Genomic DNA, 27,363 nt, shown 5'->3' on the forward strand with positions numbered 1-27,363 from the left:
GAAAGGGAGATAAGATGTGTGTGCGTGTGTGTGTGTGTGTGTGTGTGTGTGTGTGTTGTAAGAGAAAAGAGGAGAGAAAGAGAAGTGAGATGGGAAGGAGAGGGTGGGAGGAAGAGAAAGAAATGGGGTGATGCTGTGTGTAAGTGTGCGTGTGTTTGCGTGTGCATGTGTGTCTGTGTGCGTGTGTACGTGTGTACGTGTGTCTGTGTGTGTTTGTGCGTGTGTGTGTGGTGGAGGGCTGGTGGTGGAGGGGGGCAGGCACAGTCAGTTCTGATAACAGCAACAGTAGGAGGAGGATGAGCCGTGGGACCGCCCCACTCTTCCACAGATATAAATAGGAGGTGGATTTTTTTACTCCACTCATTTCTCCTGAAGGATGAGATCCCTGAAACACCTCAAACATCACTCCAGGAACAATGTGGTGAGTTTGTAACCCGACAGAGGCAGAGAGATGTGTCGCTGCTGAAGCGTTACAGGGTGGTTGGTTAGTTGTTTTGCAGTTTGTTGGAGAGGTAAATACAATAACTTGTTTGTGTGTGTGTGTGTGTGTGTGTGTGTGTGTGTGTGTGTGTGTGTGTGCGTGCGTGCGTGTGTGTGTGTGTGTTAGTGTGTGTGCGTGTGTGTGTGTGTGTGTGTGTGTGTGAGGGGGAAGCCAGATTACTTTTCACACTCACATGAGTAGTGGGAACACAGATAAAGAGTTGTGTTTCTGTCTGTGCCACACGTTTTCTGCTCCTGCTCTGATTGTTTGTCCTTAGGTGTCTTTCTAGCTGGAACTTTAAATGTGAAAGTACGGACTCTTGCATTTCCCTCCCCTACCCTCCTCTGTCTCCTTGTCATTTGTCTTTTTCTCTTTCATTTTGTCAGCCTTTCATTTTGCTGTGCTTTTTTCTTCTCTCTCCAGCTCCCCCTCCTTCCCTCCTTCCCCTCTTTCTCTCTCACTCACTCTGTCTTTCTGTCTCTCTCCGCGCCCCCCCCCCCACCCCCCCAGCACCACCAGCCCCCCACACCCCCTCCCACTCCTTTTCCTTTCTCTCTTCCCTCCTCTCACATGCTCACTCAATCTCTCGTTCCCCTTCCCTCCCCTCCCTCTCCTCCCCTCTTTCTTTATCTTTCAGCCCCTCCATCTCATTTCTCTCTCCGTCTCCCTCCCTCCACTCCTCCCCCGCCCACAGCTCTTTCTCCTTCTCTCCATACCTCCCTCCCTCTCTTTTCTCTCACTCACAAACACACATATACACACAAACACACGCACACAAGCTTTCAAATACACACCCAGTCTCTCTCCTTTTCTTTCTCACCAACACACAGTCTGTCTCTGTCTGACTACTTTAAAAGCAGTAATTATAAATGACGTGGTTATCAGGGCATCCAGGTCTACTCCCCTCTCCCAATACACACATACACACCCACACACCCACCCCTACCTTTATTCCTGCAATATCACTATCTCCCTCCCTCTCCCCCTTTCTTCATGCACTCTCTTCTTTGCTCTTTGTATTCTGTCAGAAAAGGAAGCAGCTCTTGCTTGCATGGCACAGATTGAAGGCTGGTGTGTAGTCTGAGATGAAACCAGGGGTCAGAGCTTCTTATACATTTTTCCAATCCAGTCAGATTCATTGCCGAGAAACCAGTGGCCTACAATACTCACTTCTGCTTTACCAGACAGAGCCAGTTGGGTCATACCACAATTTCTTCCTCATAGTTTTGCTGTTCCGCTTTTACAGGCAGTAGGGTAAACATGTGCATGTGGGTCTGAAACACTTCCGAACCATACAATTATGTTAGCGAGTCTTATGCATCGGTCTGGAATACAGAATGAGCTCGGAGCTCAATTGAATGTCTGTTATGGATATGAGACTCCCCGCCGGCATATATCATCTTTTTAAGGAAGCCCAGTGTGGCAGGCATTATGAAGTCGGTTACGGCGAGACTTTCTGAGTTTAGAGCTGAGGCGCTTTGCTCCTCATGAATGGGACAGATAGCTCCAGTGATGAGCTGACTGTGGTCAGCCAGGCTGTCTCGGGACCCCACAGGAAGTGCTGAGGACAGTCCACGGAAGTCCACTTCCTGGCTGGACCTGCATCCCTTGTTGTGTTCTTTATTATTCTAAAGCCTGTCAAGGAAGGAAGCGGGGTGCTAACACAGATCTGCCTTATCTCCTCAATCTAATGTTCTGTGGATTCAGAGCAAAGAAACAAGGCGTAGTCCGAATGCGGCTTTCACAGTGTTACCCTGAAAAACATTATCTTCACACTCATTACAGGCCCGAGGAATAAGACTTTATGGCTTCTGGTGTCAATCTGGGACACTAAATCATCAAAACTAAATAACAGGACAATTTCAATATGGTCACAATGGGGAAATGGGGTTATACGAGGAAGTGTTGTGTAAGGCAGATTTTGTAACAATGGAATAATGACAGAAAACCAACACTGCCTCTAATTCAATTTTTTCTGACTTTTGTTGTATGTTTTCTTCCAGGAGGAGGAGAGCAGCCGCTTGGTGCGGACCTACCCCAAGATGACTGAGAGCCAAGTGGATGTGGGCACGCAGACAGAGCCTGTGGTGGTGCTCTCGCTGGCTCAAGCAGCTGTTCTAGGTCTCATCTCCCAAAATGAAATCTTTGGGGCCACCATTGCGCCTAATGGCTTTTACACTGGGGAGCAGAGAGAGTGCCCTGCTCCACCACCTGAAACAATGGAGTATGAGTACGCTGACCAGCTGATAGGGGCCAACGGGGACTACATAGCTGAGCCTGCTGTGGAGCCAGAGCCTCAGCCCCATTGCAGTGAAAGAAGACGACCTGGGCCCCGAGGGAGGACTAAAAGGCCTCGGCACGATGGAGAATTAGAGGGTCACCGACAGAAGGCGCAAAGTCCACAGGCTAAGATTAAAGGTGAAAGACTGGAGTCTAATACGCCTCCTTCCTGCGTTCACATGAAAAGCAGGCATAGTCCTGGCAAGACAGAGGATCCTGTCTCCCAACAAGGGCCTCTGAAAGAGGAGCAGTCCTGCGGAAATTGTGCCTCATGTGTGAGAGATACACCCAGGCCACAAACAGATGGACAGTCAGAACAGGAACAGGAAGAAAGCACTGGTAGAGACAAGGAGAAAAAAGAAGAAGAGCTGGTGGTGGCAGAAGAAGAAGAGGAGGAAGCACTAAACCTTAAGACGAGTGGGGAGACTGGCAGTCCTCTCTCGAGCCGCTATTACGAGTCCAATGAGGTGGCGTATGAGTCTGCTGACATGTCCCTGCCAGGAGAGTACGAGGAAAATGGCCAGGCTATGCTGTGGTCGGACCCAGAAGGTCTCGCCAGGCGAATGCAGATTGACCGGCTGGACATCAACGTGCAGATTGATGAGTCTTACTGCGTAGACGTGGGAGAGGGTCTGAAACGCTGGAAGTGCCGTATGTGTGAGAAATCATACACATCCAAATACAACCTTGTTACTCATATCCTGGGCCACAATGGAATTAAGCCCCATGAATGTCTACACTGTGGGAAGCTCTTCAAGCAGCCGAGCCACCTTCAGACTCACCTGCTCACCCACCAGGGAACCCGGCCTCACAAGTGCACCGTTTGTGAGAAGGCCTTCACGCAGACCAGCCACCTGAAGAGGCACATGCTGCAGCATTCGGACGTCAAGCCCTACAGCTGTCGCTTCTGCGGCCGCGGGTTTGCCTACCCCAGTGAGCTGCGGACGCACGAGAACAAACACGAGAACGGCCAGTGCCATGTCTGCACACAGTGCGGTCTGGAGTTCCCGACCTACGCCCACCTGAAGCGCCACCTGACCAGCCATCAGGGCCCCACCACATACCAGTGCACGGAATGCCAGAAGTCCTTCGCTTACCGCAGCCAGCTGCAGAACCACCTGATGAAGCACCAGAACGTGCGGCCCTACGTTTGCCCAGAGTGCGGCATGGAGTTTGTGCAGATCCACCACCTACGACAACACGCTCTCACTCACAAGGTACAGGCAGCGCACGCCCTTGCACTTAAGGTACTGAAACCTGAGAATATGCCTTTGTTAAATTTAACAAGTTATGTGATCAAAACAAAAACACAGGAGTGGACAGGTACCATTCAGCCAAAAGTTACTAAACTTTTTATTTAAATATAGAAAATTCAAGCATATTAAGGGATTTAGGAAAGTAGGGAAGTATTTGAGCTTCTTTCAATTAAAAGTTATCTGTATGAATCCTCATGGAAATTAGAAAACATATTGCACACTTGCATTGCAGTCTTCTTTTTTCCAAAACCAGTTGCTTTGTAAACATAGCCATCAAAGGCCTCAAGTTTTTTTGTGTGACTCAACCCCCCCCCACTTGTGTTTTGTGTTGTGTCATTCGCGACTTCCTTCAGATGAATCGTTCTCAGTCTTTCTCTCTATTTCGTTTGTCTGTTATATTCTATACACATTCCTTTTCATGGCTTTGGCTTTTGTTCAAATATTAAAATAAAAGTTAAATAAATATTGAAACTAAAGAAGAACTAAAGAAAGACAAAAGTTGATTCTCTCCTTTGTGGAGACTTTTTCTACTCCGTCTTTCAACACTTGGTGGGGCTCATGTTATCTACAAGAGACGGATCAAAAGCTAGAAAGCAGTTGCTCAGGCACATGCAACCACGTGAGCTCCTTCTGTGTGTTTCTTCCTCCTTTTTTATTTTTCATCTCAAACATATATTTAGCCAAATTAAACGGACGACTAACACACTTTTTACTTGTTTGTCACCCCAGGGTATGAAAGAATTCAAGTGTGACGTCTGTGCCAGGGAGTTCACCCTGTCGGCCAACCTGAAGAGGCACATGCTGATCCACGCCAGTGTGAGGCCCTTCCAATGCCACGTCTGCTTCAAGACCTTTGTGCAGAAACAGACTCTTAAAACACACATGATCGTCCACCTGCCGGTCAAGCCTTTCAAATGCAAGGTGAGTGAAGCGCACGGCCTTTTACATCCGCTCAAACTGGGCGTCCGTCCCGATGGGGCTGGGACGGGTACTGACCATTGACCTCTCGTCTCTCAGGTATGCGGAAAGTCGTTCAACAGAATGTACAACCTCCTCGGCCACATGCACCTCCACGCCGGCAGCAAGCCCTTCAAGTGCCCTTACTGCTCCAGCAAGTTCAACCTGAAGGGCAACCTCAGCCGACACATGAAGGTCAAACACGGCATCATGGACACCTCAATAGATGGACATGGTGAGCAGCTTCATTCATATAATTACACCCTGCTTTGAATGACATTTGAATCAGCTGATGAGTTGTGTGTGGCAAATTTCCTCGTGGAGCTTCGTGTCACATTACTATCACTCAGTCTGTCTCTAATGCACTTTGACTCAGCATGTAGTGTAATCTAGTGGCCAAGTGTTTTTGATGTGACTCTGTCCCTCCTCCCTCTGTGTTTAGTAAATATAGAAGTGCCCGGATTAGACATGCCTGTCTCTATCAGTGGAGACTGATACTGAGGCAGAGGAGGAGGAGGGGCAGTCTATACTGGCTGCCCCCGATGAAGGCCATGTGTGTGTGTGTATGTGCATGTGTGTGTTTTGAGGACAGTGCAGGATCATGTTTGTGTCTTTGTTTTCTTCTTCAGAACCCCCCCAAGACACAGAAGGCCAGGAGGACTACGAGGAGGAGAGCTTTGAATTCAGCGAACGAGAAAACCGAGCAAACAACAACAACACACCAGACATTGCTAAACTATCTCAAATTGAGTATTACAGCACCTATGGGAAGGGCGCAGGGCGTTTCAGCACTGCATGAATTATTAAAATGACCCCGAATTTAATATAAGTGTGAACTAATGAAAATGGGATTGTTCTTTTATTTTTGGCTAGTTTTTTTTCCTGCTGTTAAAAGCATAGTGCTTTTGTTGTTCTTCAAGGGCATGAAGACGCCCAGCAAACCGCACATTCATATGCACTGGAATATTCGTACTGCTAAAAAAATTGTAAACGTACACTTTTTAATGTAATTTACATAGTTTTCATCTCTAAACCACTGCAAATCTACTGAATACATATATTATATTTGAGAAAAGTGCACAGTCGAAAATACTTAAGACATAGGTTAAAATAAATCTTTATAAATACATATATGTTGTCAGTGCTTTGTTGCTTAAAAACAGGATCATCATCTGAGCCTTATTTGGAAAAGCACATTTTATTCAACAAGCATCAAAAGCCTATGTTGATGTTTGTGCACTTACTCATTCAGACGACCTCTCAGTTTGCCGGGGTAAACTCGTGTGAAGGGTTAAAGAAGGGAATAAGTGTAACTCCTCTTCTCACTTGCCAAAGCTTTTCAAGTCGCAGAGGTCAACAATTCACTTTGATTATACTGTGATGATTTAAATGAGGTCTGTAAAATGACTTAAATTCCATTGGATTTTCAATCCGTGTTTTATTGTATATTATTGTACAGGATGTATCAGTCGTCTTGTTGATGGCTGGTGCTATAATCAGTGCGATGCACTGAGGACCGCTGTGTCTACATTTTAGGTTTCTGCATTAACACGCATCCCCCTCTATTGATCTCTAGTCTATGAATGTAAATGTTTCTGTGGAATGTTTTAAGATAGTAATGGAAAGAAAAATCAAAATACCCCTTTTTTTTTTTTTAAATGGTCGTAGCCCTTTACCAAAGAATTGGATCAATCTTGCAGCAGCAGGAACCGTCAGTGTCTTCGTTGACGCTGTGTAGAGCTTGGACATTGGATTTCTTGGGGTTCAGTTGAAGACCTCGTGAAATTCCATTCAGGTTTCCCTCCCATCTGTAGATCGCTTCAAAAGATTACCACGGAGAGCAGACTATGGTTCAGCTCCTCTTTCCAACAAACCTCATCCAGGCCTTTACGAGACAAGACTGCAGCATTTTTCAAAAGCAATGCAAACCTTGCATTCACATCTCAGCCCTTTTTTTTTTTTTAATGGATGAATCTCAACAAGAATTGTCCCAAAAAAACGCGGAGAGAAATATTAAGTGCCCCAGTGTGTCTGTGAGAGCGTGCCATCCATCATGCTGTACTCTGGTCTCAAGTGATGAACGACAACCTCCCAACATGTGACAGGGCCATGGACCTCATGGAAAATGATTTGGGAAATGCTCAATCTATTCAGTTTCCCCAGTGCTTAGCTTTTCAAATACGTAACCTGAAACAAGGTATCCATTCGCAATGTCGATATAGCGCATTTAAAAATAAAAATGCTACTTTCTGTGCATTTTTCCCGCTTATGTGTTCATTCCATCACTGTTTTAGTGATGCTACAAAGGGAAACATGCTTAAATGGCTTTCTGTATTAGACATTAGTGTGGAGATGATGTGGATAGAAATGTATGTACAATGTTGTGTACCAGACAATACTGTAAAAAATAAATTTATTTACCTTTAAAAAAAGCTGAGCATTTGTTTGTTCAAAAAGAAAAAAACACTAGTAATGGGTCAAACACGGGATTTATTGGCAAATGTTTGACAGGATTCAGTCCTGCCCAAGGCATTACACAGTAATCGAATACAGTACTTCACATTACAAAAATAAAACCTTGCAAACATGTGGGACAGATAGTGAGGGAGGTGTCAGGTGGAAGGACAACTCTCAACTGTTAACTAACCTAACAGAGCACTACATAACCCTACAGTACCTTGTATTTCTTCCTTCAGATGAGGTGCAAGTAGATTTATTGACCTTTTACGTTAAAATGAGGTACAAAAACAGAGGAGTGACGTCGCCATCTCCAGGAGAACTATATATTCTTTCAAGTCCTTCACTTGCAGAGGGCTTTCTCCAGGTTTGTCTTGATGGCGTCGAGGAAGTCCGTGGTGTTGACGTAGTGCTCGTTCAGCTTGACACTGAGAAGGCAAGACAGGACAGAGCAGATGAGAAAATTCAATATTGCACTACAAGAAACAAGACCAAAAAACTAATAGCAATACAATCAGTGAGATTTGTATATTATCTGGGGTTTAGCATTGTTATTGCATGTTAGTTACAGTTCTTCTAATGACTTGAATATTTGGTTTTGATGGTTGCTTTTTGCATCTTAATTAAAAGTGGTATGTCTTGGGAAAACAATACAGGTGCATTATTTAAAAAATAGATGTCCTTCTGTATTTACAGAAATGTAGTGTCACTAAGAAATGTAACATTCAATATTTGGCTCATAAGTGAGGTTCAAACCTGCATGGGTAAAAAAACCATACATAAAAATAAAAAGATGCTAAAAATAAAAAGATGGAAACAGGCCAGTGCAACTAATGATAATCTGGAACAAATACCATTGTCATTTGCAGAAACAAGATGGTGAGCAAACCATTGCCTCCACCAGAGCTACCCAACCCTTGATAAAGGGTTTAATAAAACGTTTGAAGAATAAAATATTCAGTCTGTACCTGCATCTAGTCGAACAATCTGGCAATACTTTGTTCTCCTTCATTCGTTTGCATTTGTAATCAGCAAATTCCACATGCGTAATATTTCACTATAATAAAAGTCTCTGGATCCATATTGTCATTTGCAACAGAATGAGGAATCGTTTTTTCCGACCATGGCCTCATGTTCAAACAAACTTCACCAGTACAAGTCATGTTTGAGTTACTCAGCAAATACACTAACATGTATTGCATGATAGCAGATCACAACAGGAGTAAGAACCAACAAGGTTCAGACTGATCAGATGGTGATGATTTAATAAAAGAATCATCTTATGTTAAAAAGCCACCTAACGTCCCAAATTATTCATGTTTGTGTGCAATTATGGACTTGCTGTCCCAAAACATAAACCATCAACTAAAAAGATACACACTTTATGAATTAAGCCTGTACGGATGATCTTTTTCAATTGTTTCGTGTATAAAATCTCAGAGCAGTGAAAAATGGCCGATACAATATACATATAACAAGCCATGGTTCAAAATGCAAACAGCTTCATCAGAAGCACATTCTCAATATTACAAAGGATTGAACCTGAGGGTATGTTCAGCATTTTTCTCCAAAACATTGTTGAAAATATAACATTTCTAATAACTCCCTTGTTTTTTTATATTTACATGCAAACCATTTTCAGGGCTTACAGGTGCCTGAGGAGTGCCTATCCACGATGGTTCTCTCATGCTTGTTATTCTACATGCTCTAGGTGTGATGTCCCAAAGGTAACAAGAGCTTTCCAGTCTTTATTTTCAGTGTCTCTGGGGCCAGATGCTTCCTTACACCTTCAGAAGTCTCCCAGGTAAAATATGCCATTTTTGTAACCATGCACTCACCCAAGACATTTGGGTTTGAAACTGATGACTCCATTCAACATGTTGACTGTGTCTGAACATGTCGACTTCGCTGATGTGCTGCCTGAGACTGAGGATAAAGATCCCTATTGGATATGTCCAGCATATTACTGAACTCATGCTCAAGACCATCCAATCCTCTTTGTAAATTATGTGTTACAGAAGTCAATGTTACATTAGCAGCTGCAATGTAAAACTAGAGAGTTAATTTAGATATAAACTTACTTGGGCAGGCCATGGATGCAGCCGGCGAGATCCTTGGTCATGATACCACTCTCAACAGTCTCAACACACACACTCTCCAGTGTTTGAGAAAACCTGCAGGACAAACACACAGATTTAAAATGTCCATCTCCTCAAAGGTGAGTGTGTTTACTTTAATATTACACTTCTCTTACTTGATAAGGTCTGGGTTGCCGTCGAGTTTGCCACGATGCTCCAGGCCTCTGGTCCAGGCAAAAATGCTGGCAATGGGGTTGGTGCTGGTCGGATTTCCCTGAAAATACAGTTAAGGATAATGTTTTATCTACACGTCAAATACTGATAGAAGAGCATTGATCATACACAAGTTGCAGTCATCCGTTCAAACTTGTCCTTCCTTATTTTCGCCACATGATGGCAGTATAACTCTACAGATTACAGTCTCCTTGCCAGGACATATTTTAGCTTCTCACATTTTCAATTTCACTGCTCAGCTGAAATGTTCCCAATACAGATCCGCATGTTTACTGACCTTCTGGTGCTCGCGGAAGTGCCTGGTCACGGTGCCATGGGCAGCCTCAGCCTCGATGGTCTTGCCGTCGGGGCAAACGAGAACGGATGTCATCAGTCCCAGAGAGCCGAAGCCTAAAACAGGAAACAAAATGTGCCAACAATGCTAAGGGTCTTGTGGGTTTCAGTATTTTGGAAGGACATTATTTCTTAAGCGGTAAAAGAGTTCCCAAACCGCATCTCACCCTGTGCAAGGATATCCGACTGAACATCTCCGTCATAGTTCTTGCAGGCCCACACAAAGGCTCCAGAAGACTTCAGCACTTGGGCGACCATGTCATCAATGAGCCTGTGCTCATACCAGATCTTCAGCTTGTCAAATTCAGGCTTGTAGTTCCTGTAACGAAAAATAAATAAATTAGGAGTTACATTTGGCTAATTAAAATTTAAAAATTAAGAATGAATTTGGCCCAATTACCTACAATAACCTATATAATCATAATCTTCATGTTTCTAAAACAATGATAAGAAACGCATACCAGTTTCTTTGTGCAGGAAAAAGGGGACCAGAGACAGATGATACTCACTTTTCAAAGATTTCCTGGAAAATGTCTTTAAATCTGCCGTCGTAGGCTTTGAGAATGGTGTTCTTTGTGCTCAGGTACAGGGGCCACTTCTTGCCAATAGAATACTGGAAGCAGCTGTGTGCAAAGCCGGCAATAGACTGTTGGGAGAGAAAACAAAGTTTGGGACTACTGTAGCTTTTATCAGTACTACAGAGGTGAACAACCTTCCCCTTGACAAGTTGAAAGTTATCTACGATGACCTCTGATGTTGTTAAATCAAACAGACCCTCTGACGAAGGCAAACAGAACAGTGGCAAAGCAGGTTGAACAACGCTGGTCTCCTGCTTACGACTGCTGTTTAAGTAACATTTTTTTAAAGTGTTTGCAGAATTCAAAAGAAACATTATGTCCATTAAGTATCAAAGTTCAAATAAAACAGGTTTACGTATAGTAGTGAATGCATAGGTAGTAACTAAATGAATGTGAGCTTCCTGAACAGTGTTTCTAAATTATCATGTCCAATACAAATCAAGGGTTGTATTGAACTGGATTAACCTGTTGTTGTATGGTTCTATTTTGATAGAGCTTCTCCAGCCTCATCCCTTTGAGTGTGCACTCACCTCATCTGTGTTGTACATGCCCATTCCACAGCCACCAGCAGGGAAGTCATAGACCTCCCATTCCTTGCCTGGACTGCCATTGGCAGGTGTGAAGATCATCTTGAATTTGCCAGGCTGGTCCACAACAAAGTCTGTCGCTCTGTACTGTTGAAGCAAAGGAAGTTTAAAATCAATTTTAAGTTATTTGACAACAATCCTAAAATACCTAATTTAAGTCATTTAAAAAAAAAAAAAATTCTCTTTGGACTCACCTGATCACCGAAAGCGTGTCTGCCGATGGTGATGGGCTTCGTCCAGCCTGGTACAAGCCTCGGAATGTTCTTGCAGGTGATTGGCTCACGGAAGACTGTGCCACCCAGGATGTTCCTGATGGTTCCGTTGGGGCTCTTCCACATCTTCTTCAGGGAAAACTCTAGACAAAGAAATGACTTTAAGAAAAATACCACCGAACATTCACTTACTCTCAACATGCACTGCCCTGCACTGAATATTTTGGATGACATTGTATGCAGTAAGTAAAATGGGAGACGGCTTACATTGTATTCTGTGATACTCTGTCTCTAAAGCAGTCAAATGATTACACAGACTGGGCTTTTATTCATGTCTTGGTAGTTTATTTGTTTATTTATTTGTTTCTTTAGTAGTAGTAGTAGTAGTACAGCACAAACTCTAACAAGCCTTGCTCCCAGACATTTTGATTACTTTTCACTGCAGATGTAATTTGATATTCCATTCAGTAAATAAACGAGTCCAGGCACATAGTCTACCTTCCACTCTTTCTTCGTCGGGTGTGATGGTGGCACATTTGACCGCCACATTGTACTTCAATGTAGCCAGGGCAGAGTCGATAGTGACCTGGTCGTCGGTCTGGTCGCGGTATGGGAGACCCAGATCATAATACTTCAGCTCAACGTCGACATTGGAAAGGATGAGCTAAAAGACCAAAAACAAAAAGAAAACAAGAATCAGCCTCAACAACTTTTTCACTTTTTTCGTGAGACTGAATAGAAAGAGCATCCTGCAACACATTCTGAGATCATTTGCTATTTACAATACAATAATATTCGTGATAAAAAAGGAGAAAATAAAATGTTGATCTCATGCTTCTCTTCACCCCCCCAGCCAACACACCATCTGCCTACTCCTGAAGGCAATCAGCCAGTCACTGAATTCCCCTCCCCCCACCATACATACATACATACATAATCTTCCACCTATCCCTCCCCTCACATCAACGTGTCAGTCTGTGATAAAACAAACACACAGGCGAGGCAGACAGCGTGGGCTTGTCCTCCTCTGAGAATCACACCTGTGTTTGTGTGTTTACCCTGCCACCCCTGAACACCACTCTATCACCTTTTCCTTGATGAACTCCCAGATGATCCTGGTCATCTCGTCTCCGTCCATCTCCACCACCGGCTGGGCCACTTTAATGCGTTTGTCAGCATCTGTCAATCAAACATGCAGAGGGTTCAGGTAAAATTGGATTTCATTCACATCAAAATGCTTATCTATTTCAAAATTTGATGCTCTAAGAAAATAAATAACACAGGAATCGTCATTGATTGAAGGAAGACAAAAAGGAAGAGACCCTGTTTTCAGGATATCTGCAGAGGAAAGGCAGTGTTTTCTTTTTCCTGTTTCCTTCACCAGATAATATCTGAGTCTTAGAATAAGCCTGCCACAATTGATTATTCCCCTCAATATTATCTTTTTTGAATAGTATCATTGCTGGCCCATAAAAAAAAATATTGAAGATTTATATTGAACATGAATGAACAGGCAGGTTGTGGAGTGTACTTGTGTGTCCACACAGGTTTTATTTTGTTTTTCTAAACAAAGTAAATATATTTAGTATTTTTGTTTTTGTTTTATTCAAATACTGCACTACTGAGCTGTTGTGTGCACGTGACAAACAAATCAGGCCCCACTAACACCGTTTTATAAAGAGATTTACTGCCAAGATCTATGCAGCAAACCTTTAATCTGTAGCTGCTGCTCTAATTATAAGTTACATTTGGAAAATGTGAAAATATCACTTTAAACTCTATAGTTTTCTCAATTACTTTTGCCAAGAAGATGAGAAGTCTCTGTACGGCCCAAAAATAGGTGCAAGAAAATAATCCTTTCTTAAACCCCATGCATTAAAGTTTAAAAACATGGATAGACAACCAAGTGTGCTCTATTTTCAAGCGAACAATGACTTTAGGAAGCATGATCACTTCTTTGCTTTCCAATTGCATCAACATGCACTGGTATCTCTAAATAATTGCTATCTGTTCTCTGTCTGTTCAGTGTGCCAGTGTCCTGCCAGAAAGTTCTTTCCAGTGAATAGAAAAGTACAGGGGGAGGTGCAGAGGATCAAGTGACTTTCAGGTTTCCCAGCCAAGTTAATGCCCCCCCCCCACTGCTACTAAAGCCTTCCCACGATAATGCAAGGAAAATAAGGATCCTAGCTTTCCTACAAGCTTTTTAGTGAATTTAATAAAACGTCAAACATCCATGTGGGTAAGTGAATACATTTGACCTAGTTGAGATTCTGAAGCCTTAGTAGCACCTGTCAAAACAGCTCGTGCTCTGCTCCGATGCACCAGACATGTAACATGAGCCCTGCAGAGTACAGATAAACGATAACCATGAAGCACTGAAAATAACCTCATAGCCAACTTGTGACCTTTATATTACGCAAAAGCAAGTGGACGGGTTCACTGGCACGTCGATAGTCTGCTGGAATTTGTACAACCAGCGGCACGTCAGAGTCTCCTGAAGTGTCACAGAGACAACACATGTGTTACTGTGGGTCCAGCTGGCTAAGGTTGCTCGGCAATGTGAACTTGAGAAAGAAGCACCAGGTGTTAAATGTCACTCTGCGCACAATGAGGGTAAAGTTCACTCGAGCCGTTTCCCCATCAGGTGCGTGTTTGGCACCTTGTTGCCAGTGAGCTTTCTTTGAATATGAACTGGATTTCTTTCTAAATTCATTATCACGTTTTGTCCTTTCGATTCCACCACAGGACCAGACGAGTCTCTGCAGCGGTTCATCATGACATGGATTAGTGTTTAACATCTATTCTGATTTTAACCTACATCTGCTAAAACAGGAATCAGCTGTCACAGGGGAGATGGGGGTGGGGAGCTCATGAGGAGCCGAGTAGGTTATTTACCTTTTTTGGAGCAAGTCAATCAACTGGAGGCTGACGGGTGCGCTGAAATAAATTCATGTGGGCCGGCCTGCCACATCATTCACACATGCATCGAGTATAGGTCTGCAAGTTTTTTTCCCCCTATTGCAATGGTAGCAAGAGAGGAAGCTTGGCAGTAGCAAGGTCTTTTGGTAAAACAAAGTCAAAGTCAAATACAGAAAACTACAACTTTTAGTCTACACTTAGAATTAAATAGGAGTAGGTATCATTCAAAATTATTGTGCACTAGTTGAAATATAATGCCTGAGTTCAGTGGTTAAATCAAGCAGTTTTAAATCTGCTTACGAGTGTAAACACGTCTCCTTACTAAACCGCTTAATTATTCTAATAATCACATTTCTTAGATGCTTCAATCTTTAACTTTGGTCAAATCTAAAATCGGTCGTAAAATATTTGAACTACATGTAGTATCATTAAAAACAAATTGCGGTTTAAATGCAGGATACATCTCATGAAAGAACAAGTAAACAAGTCTTAACCACCTGGCCCCACATTTGTTGCCAACTTTGAGCATTTAGTGGTTTTAAATACCCTGTTTGTACCAGACGGTATTTGCAACTAATTTTAAAACCCGAGCTGGGAGGTAGGATATTAACCATGTGCTCAACTTGACCCAAGTTGTCCCAAGGGTACTTAAAAAATAATGAGTGTGTGACCGGGACAACCTTTGGCTGTGTGTCCTCTGTGGTTAACCATCAACAAAGACTGGCAAGCCTTAAACCAGTTCAGTTTTGATCAGCCACCAAATAAAGGCGTGCGTAAGGTCGAGTAAGATGTCACACTGCTACTAAACTGTTTGGCCATAAAGGAGAAACCAATGCGACACTTTGAAGTTTACAAGCTAGAGTGTTGTGGACTGACAAGGACTTTGCAATCTCTCTCCTCTGCAGACATCCACAGCCAGGAAATGGCATGCTGGTCAGTTTAACGAGCAGTGTGAAATGTTAAAGGCTGTGTAATTGAAGCAAACAGTGTGAATTGTGGCTGCAATAAAATAAAGCAATGAACATTGTCTTGGTAGAATTGATATCGTAGATAACTCTGAATGAAACAGGCGAGTGTTTGAACAGATCGTACACCTGCAAGTATCTAAAGGATTAGTTTAATTTGCATTTAAGAGCAGCACGGTCACTTTAACACAATGAGTTGTTTGAGCTGCCTGAGACAAATCTGTGAGTGCAAACTTCACCAGTGACAAGCTTCAAATCTCAATGACATGTTGCCTCGATCACAAAGTGCCCTTCAATTGACCCACTGCTTTATCAACAAACCACTGGTGCTAGTCTGGTTTCGCAGGGGAGCACATCTACTGAAACACCGGGACTTGTAGGGCTGCAAATCCCTGCTGCAGGAGATCTAAAAAATGTCTAAAGAGCCCACGTGATGAGTCTGGATCCCTGCTCCAAATCTCAGAGAGAGAAACAAAAAAACTCATTCTGGCTGGTGTCCTTAAAAGACCTGTCAACCTTGGGAGGAGCCTTAAGGGTTAACGGTAAAGTCTCGGGTGGCTTTACAGTAAAACGCTGGGGTCATGTGCGGTGAAATGCGAATGGCTGCATGGAAGATGTCTGGAGCTGAGCCAGAACGGAAAATGTAATGTAGGACAGACTAAAGCTGCGGCAGCCATTGCTCGGTATAGCGAAGTCTCGTATGCATCGGCTGACCTTGGCGAGAGTTTTCCAGGGCAGAGTCATGTTATTGTCACGGCGGCTGACCAGCAGATCATCATGTGTGATCCGAATGGTTTGACCTGGTTTACAGCGATGTGTTTACCGAGTGATCGGCCCCAGCGACGGGCGACGAAACGTACGCACAACCTAGGCTGGCTACCCCCCCCCAAAAAAGACCAATTTGACTCATCCGCTGTTTTTGTTATTTCGGGGGGGAGGGGGGGCTGCTAATTCCCCTCCATGATCTATTCCCCTCTCTTTCGACGGGAAACTCCCGAAGCCCCTTCAGCGTCCACGGTGGGTTCAAAGCAACCGGTGTTTCATTCATTTCTAAAAAACGCCCATCGCCGTGAACTGTTCGATCAAACTTTAGACGGAGCAGAAAGACAGAGACGACGGCTCTGTGTCGGGTTCACATCCCGGAGTCGGTTTTCGTGACGTTTGCACAACGTTCCCCTCGATTAGCCACAGAGCCTCCATTGAAGAGCAAAAGGCGTTTAGAACCCACGGCGCGCAGGAAATCTTTTAAACTAGCGGCAGCACCCCGGGGTGCTAGGTGAGTTAGCTCCAGACTAACGGACTCCCAGCTAGCCGCTCTCTAGCTCGACTGCTAGCTTGACAAACACAACCCGGGCAGCTTAGAAAAGGCTTATTTTAACACAAGTATATCTGTTGGGCGGTAACACCACGGTGTTACCGGTTCTCCACTCACAGTTTCTTTGTTGCAAAGTCTGGCAGTTCGCAGCCGGGGCGAGCACCGCGGGGTTCCGGGAGAGAGCGCCGGCGGCAGACCTCGACAGGGAGCTGACGACTTTCAGATATCCAGCCATGACGCCGCTGCCCGAGTCACTTCAGTGGTCAACACACGACGGAGCTCGGAGAAGAGAGAGGGCAAATCGACTGGAGGCTCCCCAAAATAAAGTGAGCATGAGCAGCGCCGCCCTCCTCCGTCCTCCTCCGTCCTCCTCCTCCGCCCCAGAGGGACGCGCCGAGCATACGTCAGAAGTCACTCAGACACCTAGAGGAGGACCGTACACTGAGGAGGACCCATGGGAGGCCCGGGGAGAAGCTCCACACGCTCCTGGGTTCGATCAGAGGAGTTTAAAACCAAACTAATCATTATGTTATGTAATGGTCGAGGATTGTTTTGAGTCAGGGGCCACAGTTTTCACAGAGGAGGAATTATTTGTCCACCATCCATGCACAACCCACATTAAAGTCATTCAATATTGACTGTTAGCTCCATAGCTTTCAATTTTTTTCAAGCACAGTGTATATTTCATAAAAAAGCTTGGAACATAACCAGTTGTCAATGGGATGGAAATGCACTCATTATCTACTCACCACTGTGCAGATGGAGGGATGAGGGATGTTCACAAAACACTTTTGGAGATTCAGGGGTACACAGCATCGCAGCCAAATCCAATACAATTGAAGTAAAAGGTGACCAATTCTTCAAATGTACAAATTACATAATTCCATACTGCTCCTGTGGTGTCATCCAAGTGTCTGTGAGCCCAATAATAAATGTAGATAATGAGTGAATTTTCAGTTGAACTATCCCTGTAAGCAGTAAAGATCGTTTTCCATTTGTCTGGCTTTTGTCTGCACCTGCAATAGGAACAGATGCCCTCAGTATTCACGCGAACACTATTTTAGTAAGACACCAAAGTGAAAAGGCTAATTGGATGTAATTTGAAAACTGACTTTTTGTGACCCTGCATCAAATTATTGACCTGGATAATTAATTTAGTTTGTTAGTTTTTTATGTCACTTGACAGATTTTTAACTTCATTTGAGTCATATTTGATTCGGTTGATCTTGTATTGTAAAATGCGACTCTGTTGCCTATTCGTGGCTGACTGCCCACACTTTGTGTTTTGTACATTGGCAAAAATGACTTGGAACAAATGAGGACAGAAGCAAAGAAGCACCACAGATAAACAGCTAAGCAGCCTCCTTTTTTTTACAGTGGGACAGCTAGGAGTCCAGGGCAGACCCCTGATCACATTATTTGAGTCAATTAATCTAACATTAACTTATACAATCATATCCTCAGCGGAGCATGAAAGGTCGGCACATTGCTGTAGCCACAAGCATGAGGCTTGCACTTGTCCAACTTGTAAGCTTGAGCAAAATGAATGAGTCATTGTTTACCACCTGATGCTATTCCAGTTTTGCAGGACTGTATTTGTACCATAGAGTAGCTCCGCAAAGTGTAGTACAGTAGGTTCCAAAGAGTGATATTTTAACATCATCTAAATAAACATCTAAATTTAGCATCCAATATACATCGATACATTGCTTTTGCGTAGTTTAAGCACAGTGAGGACACATCCACAGTTCAAAACCATATTGTTATATGAAGACAATGATGGGAGCCAAGGAGATAAGATGAGGAGTCAGGAGCTGGACCTGCCGGGAGAGGGGACAAGGGTCAGGATACCAGGACCAGGTCTGGAGCAGGAAACCATCTTACACAGAGACAAAGCAACACAAAACAATAACCAACGGATATTTGCTGGCCAAATGGTGGTAGCAGAGCGGAATATTTATAAATGGCTTGATGATGAGGAGCAGGAGGTGGAGGAAGAGGAGCTGCAGCTGGTGTGACTCGGCTCCGACTCCAGCCCACTTACATCCACTCAGAAACACACAGGCAGAGAGAGGGAGATAGAGAGCCACTGGTGACAACAGGTTAGGGGGACACAGTGAGAAGTAGAGGAGGAGTCAGGGGAGGAAGCTGGGGCAGAAATGATCGTGTGAAGTCAGACAGAAGGACAATAAAGGTTAAACTAGGTTAAAAGACCATTGTTACCGTGCAAACAAATCGACATGAGTTCTTTGATGTATATCCTGCAGAGATGCATTCAAATCAGAACCTGCAGCCCTCTCTAAAGAGATATACTCTCAATGATATAAACCTTCCAGAAGGACATTTTATCACTAGAAATGTGTGATTAATTGAAGAAAACATCATAAATTGATAGACATGGCCAAATTGACTACAATCCCAAATCCTGTGCAGGATTGGTACAGGATAGTTATGTTCCAAAATGCCTCAGCAGAGAGCCCTCTAAATTTAGCAGGGGAAAGCTACCATACTGGGAGAAGGACGGGTAAGCGTGTCATGCAGTCACATGAACGGCTTGGTCGTGAGCCAGCAGCAGAGACACACAGGTCACCTCTGAGGAGGTTACATTTGAGAATAGGGCACTGAAACATGTCGGAAAAAATAAAGACCGGAAGTAAACACAGCAAGTTATATTGATACAAAGTCTCAAACTGTATATAGAGCAAAATTCTTCTCATTGAGTTCATTACTACAAAGAGAAGGTCAGTGAAGGTCAGCTGTTTTATTTTGTCCCTGAAATGAGGTCAGACAAGGGACAATGGCGGTTACTTAACCCTTTGACTTTCTGCAGTAACCTTTGAACTGGAGGAATGTAAACATGTCCATGCAGGCACTCTATGGATTAAATACTTTATTTCAAGAGTCAGTTGCTAAGCTGCAGCTCTGATCAGGCTTTTAATTCACATCTGTGGGTGTGATTCTATTATTACTGCCATGTCTGTGCTGCTCCTGCTGGTTTTATCTTTTGTCCCATCGTGCAGTAGCAGAGACACGTCTTCATTTAACAGAAGGAGTTTAGGGTATAATTTGTTGCTATATAAAGTACTTTGTCTGGGTTCTCAGACTTGATTGTTAACTGTGTGATGTGAAAAAATAAAACAGATTCTGGGGCCTTATTGTGATGCATTTGCGCCATCTACTGGAGTCCTTTAGAAGGCACCGGCACAGGCTGTGATAGTGAGTCTCTATGGACCTCTGCTGGCAGGTCAGCGGGAATTGCTTTTTGTATATTATCTCATTAACGTTATATGCAATTTATTTTCTACTTTAACTTTACTGTCCCCAGAATATTTGCTGACAAGTGATACACGGGACACACCCACATATATCCATGAGAAATGAGAATCACTATAATAATAACAATAATAATAATAATAATAATAATAATAATAATCACAATAATAATAATAAAATATGTAATTCATTCAATCATATTGATAAGTAAAGCACAGGATTGCATCACAAAGCAAGTGACAGGAAGGAAATCTGGCAATCAGTGTAGGACACATGTTTAAGATGTGATGACATATTTAAACCTTCATTAAAAATGTTCAAATGTGCTGCATAGATAGATAGATATTTAGCATACTATAGCGAGACTCGTGAAAATACAAGTCATAAATGGGATAATAATAATGATCATAATAATAATGATAAAGTCCATTCCTTCCTGTGACTGCTCTCTAGTCTCAAGCTAAATTATATAGCCACAGGTCTATTTGTGGTTGTCTAATTATACATAAATAAAGGTAGCAACATGTACCATTTATGTAATATATCTGATATATCCAAATTTTGTGGTCACTTGGAGGCACCAGTCACCACCTGGTGAATGCAAGGCCTGTATTCACTCTCCTGTCACTTCTTTTTGCTGTCCACAGACTCCAGCAGCCACATCCACTATGTTCACAAGCGTTCACCAACTATTTGTGTGATTCCTCAGTCTGCTGGTATCTGCTGGACAGGAAATGTACAGCATCAGAGCTGACAACAGAGAACAGCTGCCTGATACAGGTGGAAACTAAAGTGATGAGACCAGGGCTGCAGCCCACAAAAACTAAAATAATGATCCGAAATAAAACCATCCACATTTCACATACAAATTATTGCATCTATTGTTAATGTAGTAACCTCTACCTCTGCCAAGAACACTGTGCTTTCACCCCTGTCTTTTTGTATGTTGGTTTGTGTGTTTGTTTAAGCAACATAACACAATAACAGCTGGAAAGATTTCAACAAACTTGAAGGATGTTGTCGGGAAATAACCAATTAAATAGTGCAGGTCCAGGATATTTTTAAAAAGCTTTTCTTTAACATTGTGAGATGGATGTTTTACAAGGGATGAAAGGGATCCTTTTCAGGACAGGACTTCAAGATCAGGGACATCAAGCTTTCAGGCAAATGCCCCCTTTATCCAGTTTGTCCTTTTGTGTGGCGCGGCAGTATTTTGCAGAGTATTTTGTTCTAGCAGACAGAATCCAAACTCTTAACTATTCTGCTTTCTAGCAGTTTAGTCGTTCGCTCGACTTACCCTTGGTCCATGTGCTAGTTTTGCTGTGTGGGAATGAAAAAGATTGTCTACACCCTTTCATTCACACATTTTGATCCTAACAATTCATACATTCAATAAACTGAAGGTTATTGATGATCATGTGAATACATAGAAAATACTGATGTGAATATATTGTCCTCGTAAGAGAGCCAAATATCTTAATATTTCTTATCACAGAATCATCTGAATTACTCTCATATTGGACAAAATTGCAGTATCAGAGTATTCTAAGTGGCCGTGTGATTTCCATCCTCTTTCATCACCATATCTTGTTCCTGTGATTGAATCAGCACAGTGGGAACAGGTCGAGTCTCATGTTTAACACTAAATTCTGCACTGATTACAGCGACTGTGCCCCTGAAACTGCAGCAGCCCCTCAGGGTCTGGATGATGGAGCTGCCAAGAAGCTGCAGGATGTGAGTGCCTCTACGGTGGCTCCGACATAATCACAGTGACACTGATGATGATCATGATGACGATCGTCATCTTGCAGCACAAACGCACCTCCGAGGGGCCTGAGGAAACACTGGTGTTCTTTCTAATGAGGGTCTGTAGCAGCTGAGCTCCCGCTTAATGTGAAAGTTGAATAAACAAATAAACAATAAGGGAAATGCACAAGTTATAGACATTTATTCAGAATATACAACAACTTACTAGCAAAAATACTATCCATTTAATCATGTTTTAATTCCTAAACAGAAGCAAGGCTTCACAGGTAAGTAACATGGAAGCTGTACGATCTTTAGTTTTGATTGCCATTAGCGTGAAATGACCTTTCAATTGACATGTTTCACCAATGTCTCCGACGACTGAGGGGTCAAATGTCATTCAGTGTTACTTGAACTCTTCAAGGATTACATGTGCTTTTGTTTTTTAACACTGTTAAAAGCAACTTTTTGAGTAATTTTTGTTTTTTTCCTCCTGGGCGATAAAGTGCTGTTATATATAGCCCATTGGTTTACCTGTTTCTTAAGGCATGTAGTTCATTCATTCACATCACATGTATTCTGAGTGGTCGTTTTGTTCCATGTGAAACCAACAACATCGACATAAAACACATTTTGGTTACATCATCATTAATGAAAAACAATCTTAATACATTAAATGTATCTGTCAACTCTTTTGTTTAAGTTTCTTCATCTTGAAGGCACTTTGTACAAATTTGCTACAAACAGTCAAATTTCATGTTACTCAAAGCTACATCTCGGACAAGTGCATCACATGTTTTGTTCTTTTTCAATGAAAGTCCATTAATTGTGCTAATTACATATGGACAAAGTGCACCCAAGAGGCCGACTGGCTACAAATGGACCCTGTGTGTTCCATATATATAACATTATCCTGTAAGAGAGCTAGATCAGAGGAAAAGTACCACGTCTTGGCATTTACATTCAAAACTGTAACACATATACAGCAGATGTTGTGAAGTCAAAAGATTATCATCCTTCAGGTTGGTTAGCACAGAGAGGAAATCTATCTATATTGCTCAGTTTCAAAACACACACACACACACACACTCATACACACACATTCGTGTACTTCTATCATCGTGAGGAAACCCATTGGTATGATGTATTTTCATGCCCCTTTCCATAACTTTAACCATCTCAACTAATCTACATCTAATTCTAACTCTAAACCTGAAAGCAAGTCTTAATCCTTTAACATTAACAGTGACAACCAGCTGAAATGACGTCAATCGGTGAGATCTGGGCTCAAAAGGATCCTCACAAAGATCTAAGTACAAGTACACAAACACACAAACATGTACATAAATATCTATAGCCTATATGTAAATATATATCTGTGTGTGTAAAAATCTCAATGATACATTATTCAACATCTAGACGGCTGAGTGAACTGAACCTGTGAACGTACTTTTTGACAAGTTAACATCTCTACTCCCACAAACCGTGCTGCATAATCACGTGACAAACTAATGAGCCAGCTCTTCAAAATCCGAAAGTTGCTTCATCTGCTCCACTTGCATAGAGTGCCTTCTGATCAGTTTCTTCTTGGAATGGAGGCCGCCTCTCTTTGGTGTGCTCGGTGCTACTGGAGCTATAGATCTAATACCTGTGGAGAGAGGTGAGGAGGGCTTGCAGGCCCCGATGTCAGGGATAGGAGGGTTGGGGTTGATGTTGAGAGGGGGCAAGAAGCCGGGCCTGGTGTGAGAGATGTGGTCCAGCAGCAACGTGCCCGAGCCTCTCCTCTCTAGGAGGCCGGGCGCACGCCTGCGTGCTGTGCTGGGAGAGGATGTGCTGGTGTTGCTGTCGAGAGACTCTCTGGAGCTGGTCAGCATTGCTAGAGGAGAAGTGTTTAGTTTTCTTCGCTCCACAGGGACCTTAGGAGAGTCTAACATCGCAGAGTCTGAATAGAGCTGTGAGTCTGAATCATAATGATCGTTCCCCAGACGTCTCCTGTGCATTGTGTCTCTCAGATTGGCTACTCCACTGCTGCAGCTGCTGCTGTCCTGCTCTGCGGGTACAGTACTGCGCCGTGCCAGGGGCTGGTGCTGGTTTAGAGACCTCTCATATGATGCCTTAGACAATGAAGGACCCGACTGTGATGTTGTCATTTTGCAGGCCTGTTCACCTACCAGTGGGAATAAACTTTCCTTCCCGTCCACACTGTTCTGTCGAGATAAAACCGATCTCTTACTCAGAGAGAGTCCGTTTACCCCTGAAACAACATCCTCATCAGAGCTGGATTTCTTGCTCTCCTCTTGGGCAGCGGCTGCAGCCAGGACTGAGGGGGCAATTAGCCCCCAGGGCTCAGACTGCAGCCTTTTCAGCTGAGGCAAACGTGCACGTTTGGGGTTCACAGGCCGCCGTGTTGGAGACGTGGGCCCGCTGGCAAGCTTCGCAGCGGAACTAGACGTTTTCAGCTTTGTCTGAAAACTGAAGACCGTATTTTGTTGCTCTTGCTCAGGATTGGGAGATGCACTAACATTAATATCAGAGGGAGAAGTGCAGTATGCTAGGGAGGACTTCTCAACCAGCTCTGGTGATGGGGGAACATTCAGGTATTGTTTGGTAGTTTTCGTACCAGAAGGTGACTTGTCTGTGGTGATGATGATGACCTCCTTGCCTTTGGCTTTGCATGCATCCAGGAGCAGCTTCAGTGTCTCCTTATCGTCTGCATTGATGGCATAGACCAGGGCTGAGGCTCCACTCCTGTCCTCCAGACTCGGATCAGCTCCGTTGCTCAGCAGGTGATCCACCACCTCATGTCCAGCCTTGTGGATGCAGGCTTGCATCAGAGCTGTCTTGCCTATTTTGTCCTGTATGTTGGGGTCTGCCTGGTTGTCCAGCAAATACCTCACTAGCTTTGCCTTGCTCACACTCTGCTGGTCGGTGTGCGTGGACATGCAGGCCACCATGAGTGGCGTCTCTCCTCGTTCATTGCTCTCATTGATATAGGCACCTCCTTCCAACAGGAGCCGGGTGAGTCTCAAGCGTCTGAGCCACACTGCCTTCAGGAGCGAGTTACCATCAGTCCGCAGCTCCATGATGTCGGCCATCTCCCAACCAATCGCAGATCCTCTCAGTTTTGAACTTGAAGCTCACAGCCCTTTGAAAAAAATCATTGAAGTTGTTCAGTCCAAACAACAAAATATTAGTAATCTCAATCTCATATTGTTTGTTCCCATCACCACCATCACCACCAGCAGGTGGCAGTCTGTCCCAATGTACAGATTATATATAAATATATATATCTTACTATAAGGCTACAGATTTATCATACAGGAAATGCATCATTTATACAAGAGTCCAGATTCAGATGATATGTACAAAATGTAGTTTTGTAAAGTGGAAACTGATCATACACATGGAAAAAAAAACATGTGCATGCAGGAGAGAGCATGGTCACAGCACCTGTTAGATTGGCATACACTACTGATGAATTATCAGGTACTAATGTTTGAATATAAAATAAAATCCATGTGAATTGCACTGTCACAGCAGCTTTTCCACCATATTTATGGGGAAGGAAAGAACGGCGAACATAAGCGTCCACCAACCTTTGGGTGCGTAAAAACACCAGTTCATCTAATGACTTGGACAAGATGTGTCAACGTGATTACTTTGATCTAAATTTAAAAATAATGACAATAAAAAGCATCGGATCATCTGTTCAGGCGGTCGACGTTAAATTGCAGCACAGTTTGAGTCGCTGCCAGTGGTTCTCCTTTTGGATGACTTGGAGGCAGAGACGCGCTCCAGTAGAATGTGTGGGGCTGGTCCTCTATTTCTCCATTAAATCCTGCATTTGACATTTTATTTATCAAGCAAACATGCAAATATAATCGTTCGATGTAAAAACAGTCATCTACATTATCTTTCTATGAGGTGACAAGACGCAGCGACGCAAGAAAAACGATATAAAGTTGACTCCAATCTCATTCGTTTTTCTATAATTCTGCAGTTATATAATTACGCAGAGAAACTTAGTGTCTGTTATTTCTCTTACCTGCTCGGAGGAGGTGGTTTTTCATGCTCAAAGTACCCGGTGCTCTGTCTTTTATAAGGAGAAGAAATCGGGGTGAAAATGTATTATTCAGACACAGAAAGTTTGGTGGCAGTTCTTCGCGATATCCCTGGTTATGTGATTCCCATCAACGCGTCCTAGTTTAGGTTACAGGGCGCCGCTTCTCTCTGGCACCATAACGCGTGAGCTGCGTGGCTTTTGTTATGGAGGCGCACTACATCTGGTCCAATGGGGACTATTCCTTTCACTGCGCACTCAAGGATCACAACCTGGAGATGCTGTGGGCTATAAATAACTTACCTTCTTGCCTGTTGAATGAAACGTGTATTCTCTTGACGTCAGAGTCGACAGAAATAAATGCGTCTGATGAGAAAAAAAACCTCCTTCCTGATCGCTATATCTGCAGGACAACAACAAACCGAGCGTGTTATACCTCTCAAACACATGTAAAGGATCTGCCAGTGTGTGTGTGTGTCTCTCTCTGTGTGTGTGTGTGTGTGTGTGTGTGTGTGTGTGTGTGTGTTTCAATTATTACGCAATAACTATCATTTGTAAGTGAAAGGATGCTGAGTGATGATGGAAATGGGGGAATGGCAGTTTTGCGCTAGGTGCTGTAGTTATGCTGTGTATTTCTTTTCAATCCATGCCTCGGATATAGAAAGTCTGGGCTATAAATAAGATTCCATCTCTCACACCGGGTGGAGCGTGATTGTGTGTTGCTAGAATAAAGGCAGGTTTCCTGTCTGCAGCGCACTAAAGGACACAGCTGAGACAATTGCCCTGAAAGAATGTGAAAAGGGGGAATTTGTCCTCCATCACCATCACTCTCCTTCGTGCAAGGAATGCTACAATCATGTGCTTTTCTTTTACACGTAAAAATAAAGTCGTAATCCTCTAAACAGTGATTATTACCATGACACAACCATCAACGTGTAATCTCTAGATAATTTATGCAGATCTGTAGCCAGCTGTGTCGTCGATGGGAATGTTTCACTGCTCAGTAAATTAAGAAATGGAGCGAAAACATTTCTTTCACACCTATACATATTTACTGCACAATCAAGTAGGCCAAAACTGGAACAGCCATCACAGCTATACAGCCTAATAGGGACATTTCTATTTTTAGGTTGCTATGAGACGGCACTGAAGCAGTTTCTAATGAGAACAGTGATGTTCTTAGCCCAGCAAGGAACAGGTAAATCATACACATAACATTCCATCAAGGACCGGGAGGCTTTTATTGCATTTACTCAAATACTTTATGGTTGTGGTTTTTTTCCCCTACTTATGCAAGTAAGCCTCAACCACCACTACCACCATGTTCAATCATTAGTCCTTTGACCCCTGCACTTTTCCACTGAGACTGGGACTAATCACTTTATCATCCATCCAAACACTTGACGTCTCAGGACTGCAGTCATCAATGCTGGCAGTGATTTCTCACCTGTGATTGCCTCCCCAGTCCCTGGAGCCATGTTGTTTACGAGGCACATGGAAAAGATGGGTTTTTAAAACTGCCCACATACTGTGGTCACCGAGTCAGGAGAAATTGTCCCTCCCGTTCAAGAGGCAATCTGACAGAGATGGTCTTGATTCAGACAAATATCTAAATTTAGTGGAAGTAAATTA

The 27,363-nt window shown here is 43.3% G+C and overlaps 3 protein-coding genes across 4 annotated transcripts; 1 reads left to right on the top strand and 2 right to left on the bottom strand.

Moving 5' to 3' along the window:
- The first annotated feature begins 216 nt into the window (after positions 1–216).
- Positions 217–6,103, top strand: znf710a (zinc finger protein 710a). 2 transcript variants are annotated; one of them, XM_053426964.1, is made up of 5 exons: positions 217–421; positions 2,485–4,008; positions 4,747–4,938; positions 5,035–5,209; positions 5,604–6,103. In XM_053426964.1, the coding sequence occupies exons 1-5, from the start codon at positions 377–379 to the stop codon at positions 5,771–5,773; spliced, it is 2,106 nt and encodes a 701-aa protein (XP_053282939.1). In that variant the 5' UTR covers positions 217–376; the 3' UTR covers positions 5,774–6,103. The 2 variants fall into 2 exon arrangements, with proteins under 2 accessions (XP_053282939.1, XP_053282940.1); XM_053426965.1 differs by having other exon boundaries at positions 219–421; positions 2,485–3,978.
- A 1,341-nt stretch (positions 6,104–7,444) lies between these two features.
- Positions 7,445–16,972, bottom strand: idh2 (isocitrate dehydrogenase (NADP(+)) 2). The gene is made up of 11 exons (XM_053426966.1): positions 16,770–16,972; positions 12,541–12,632; positions 11,952–12,117; positions 11,436–11,596; positions 11,185–11,328; positions 10,586–10,722; positions 10,244–10,395; positions 10,021–10,133; positions 9,686–9,783; positions 9,513–9,605; positions 7,445–7,859 (listed from the first exon to the last, which is right to left on the bottom strand). The coding sequence occupies exons 1-11, from the start codon at positions 16,885–16,887 to the stop codon at positions 7,775–7,777; spliced, it is 1,359 nt and encodes a 452-aa protein (XP_053282941.1). The 5' UTR covers positions 16,888–16,972; the 3' UTR covers positions 7,445–7,774.
- Positions 16,973–23,179: 6,207 nt separating this feature from the next.
- Positions 23,180–24,766, bottom strand: ankrd34c (ankyrin repeat domain 34C). Its single transcript, XM_053427619.1, has one exon. The coding sequence runs from the start codon at positions 24,764–24,766 to the stop codon at positions 23,180–23,182; it is 1,587 nt and encodes a 528-aa protein (XP_053283594.1).
- Between the last annotated feature and the right edge of the window lie 2,597 nt (positions 24,767–27,363).

This window comes from Pleuronectes platessa, chromosome 7, assembly GCF_947347685.1.
Source record: "Pleuronectes platessa chromosome 7, fPlePla1.1, whole genome shotgun sequence".
NCBI classification, from domain to species: domain Eukaryota; kingdom Metazoa; phylum Chordata; class Actinopteri; order Pleuronectiformes; family Pleuronectidae; genus Pleuronectes; species Pleuronectes platessa.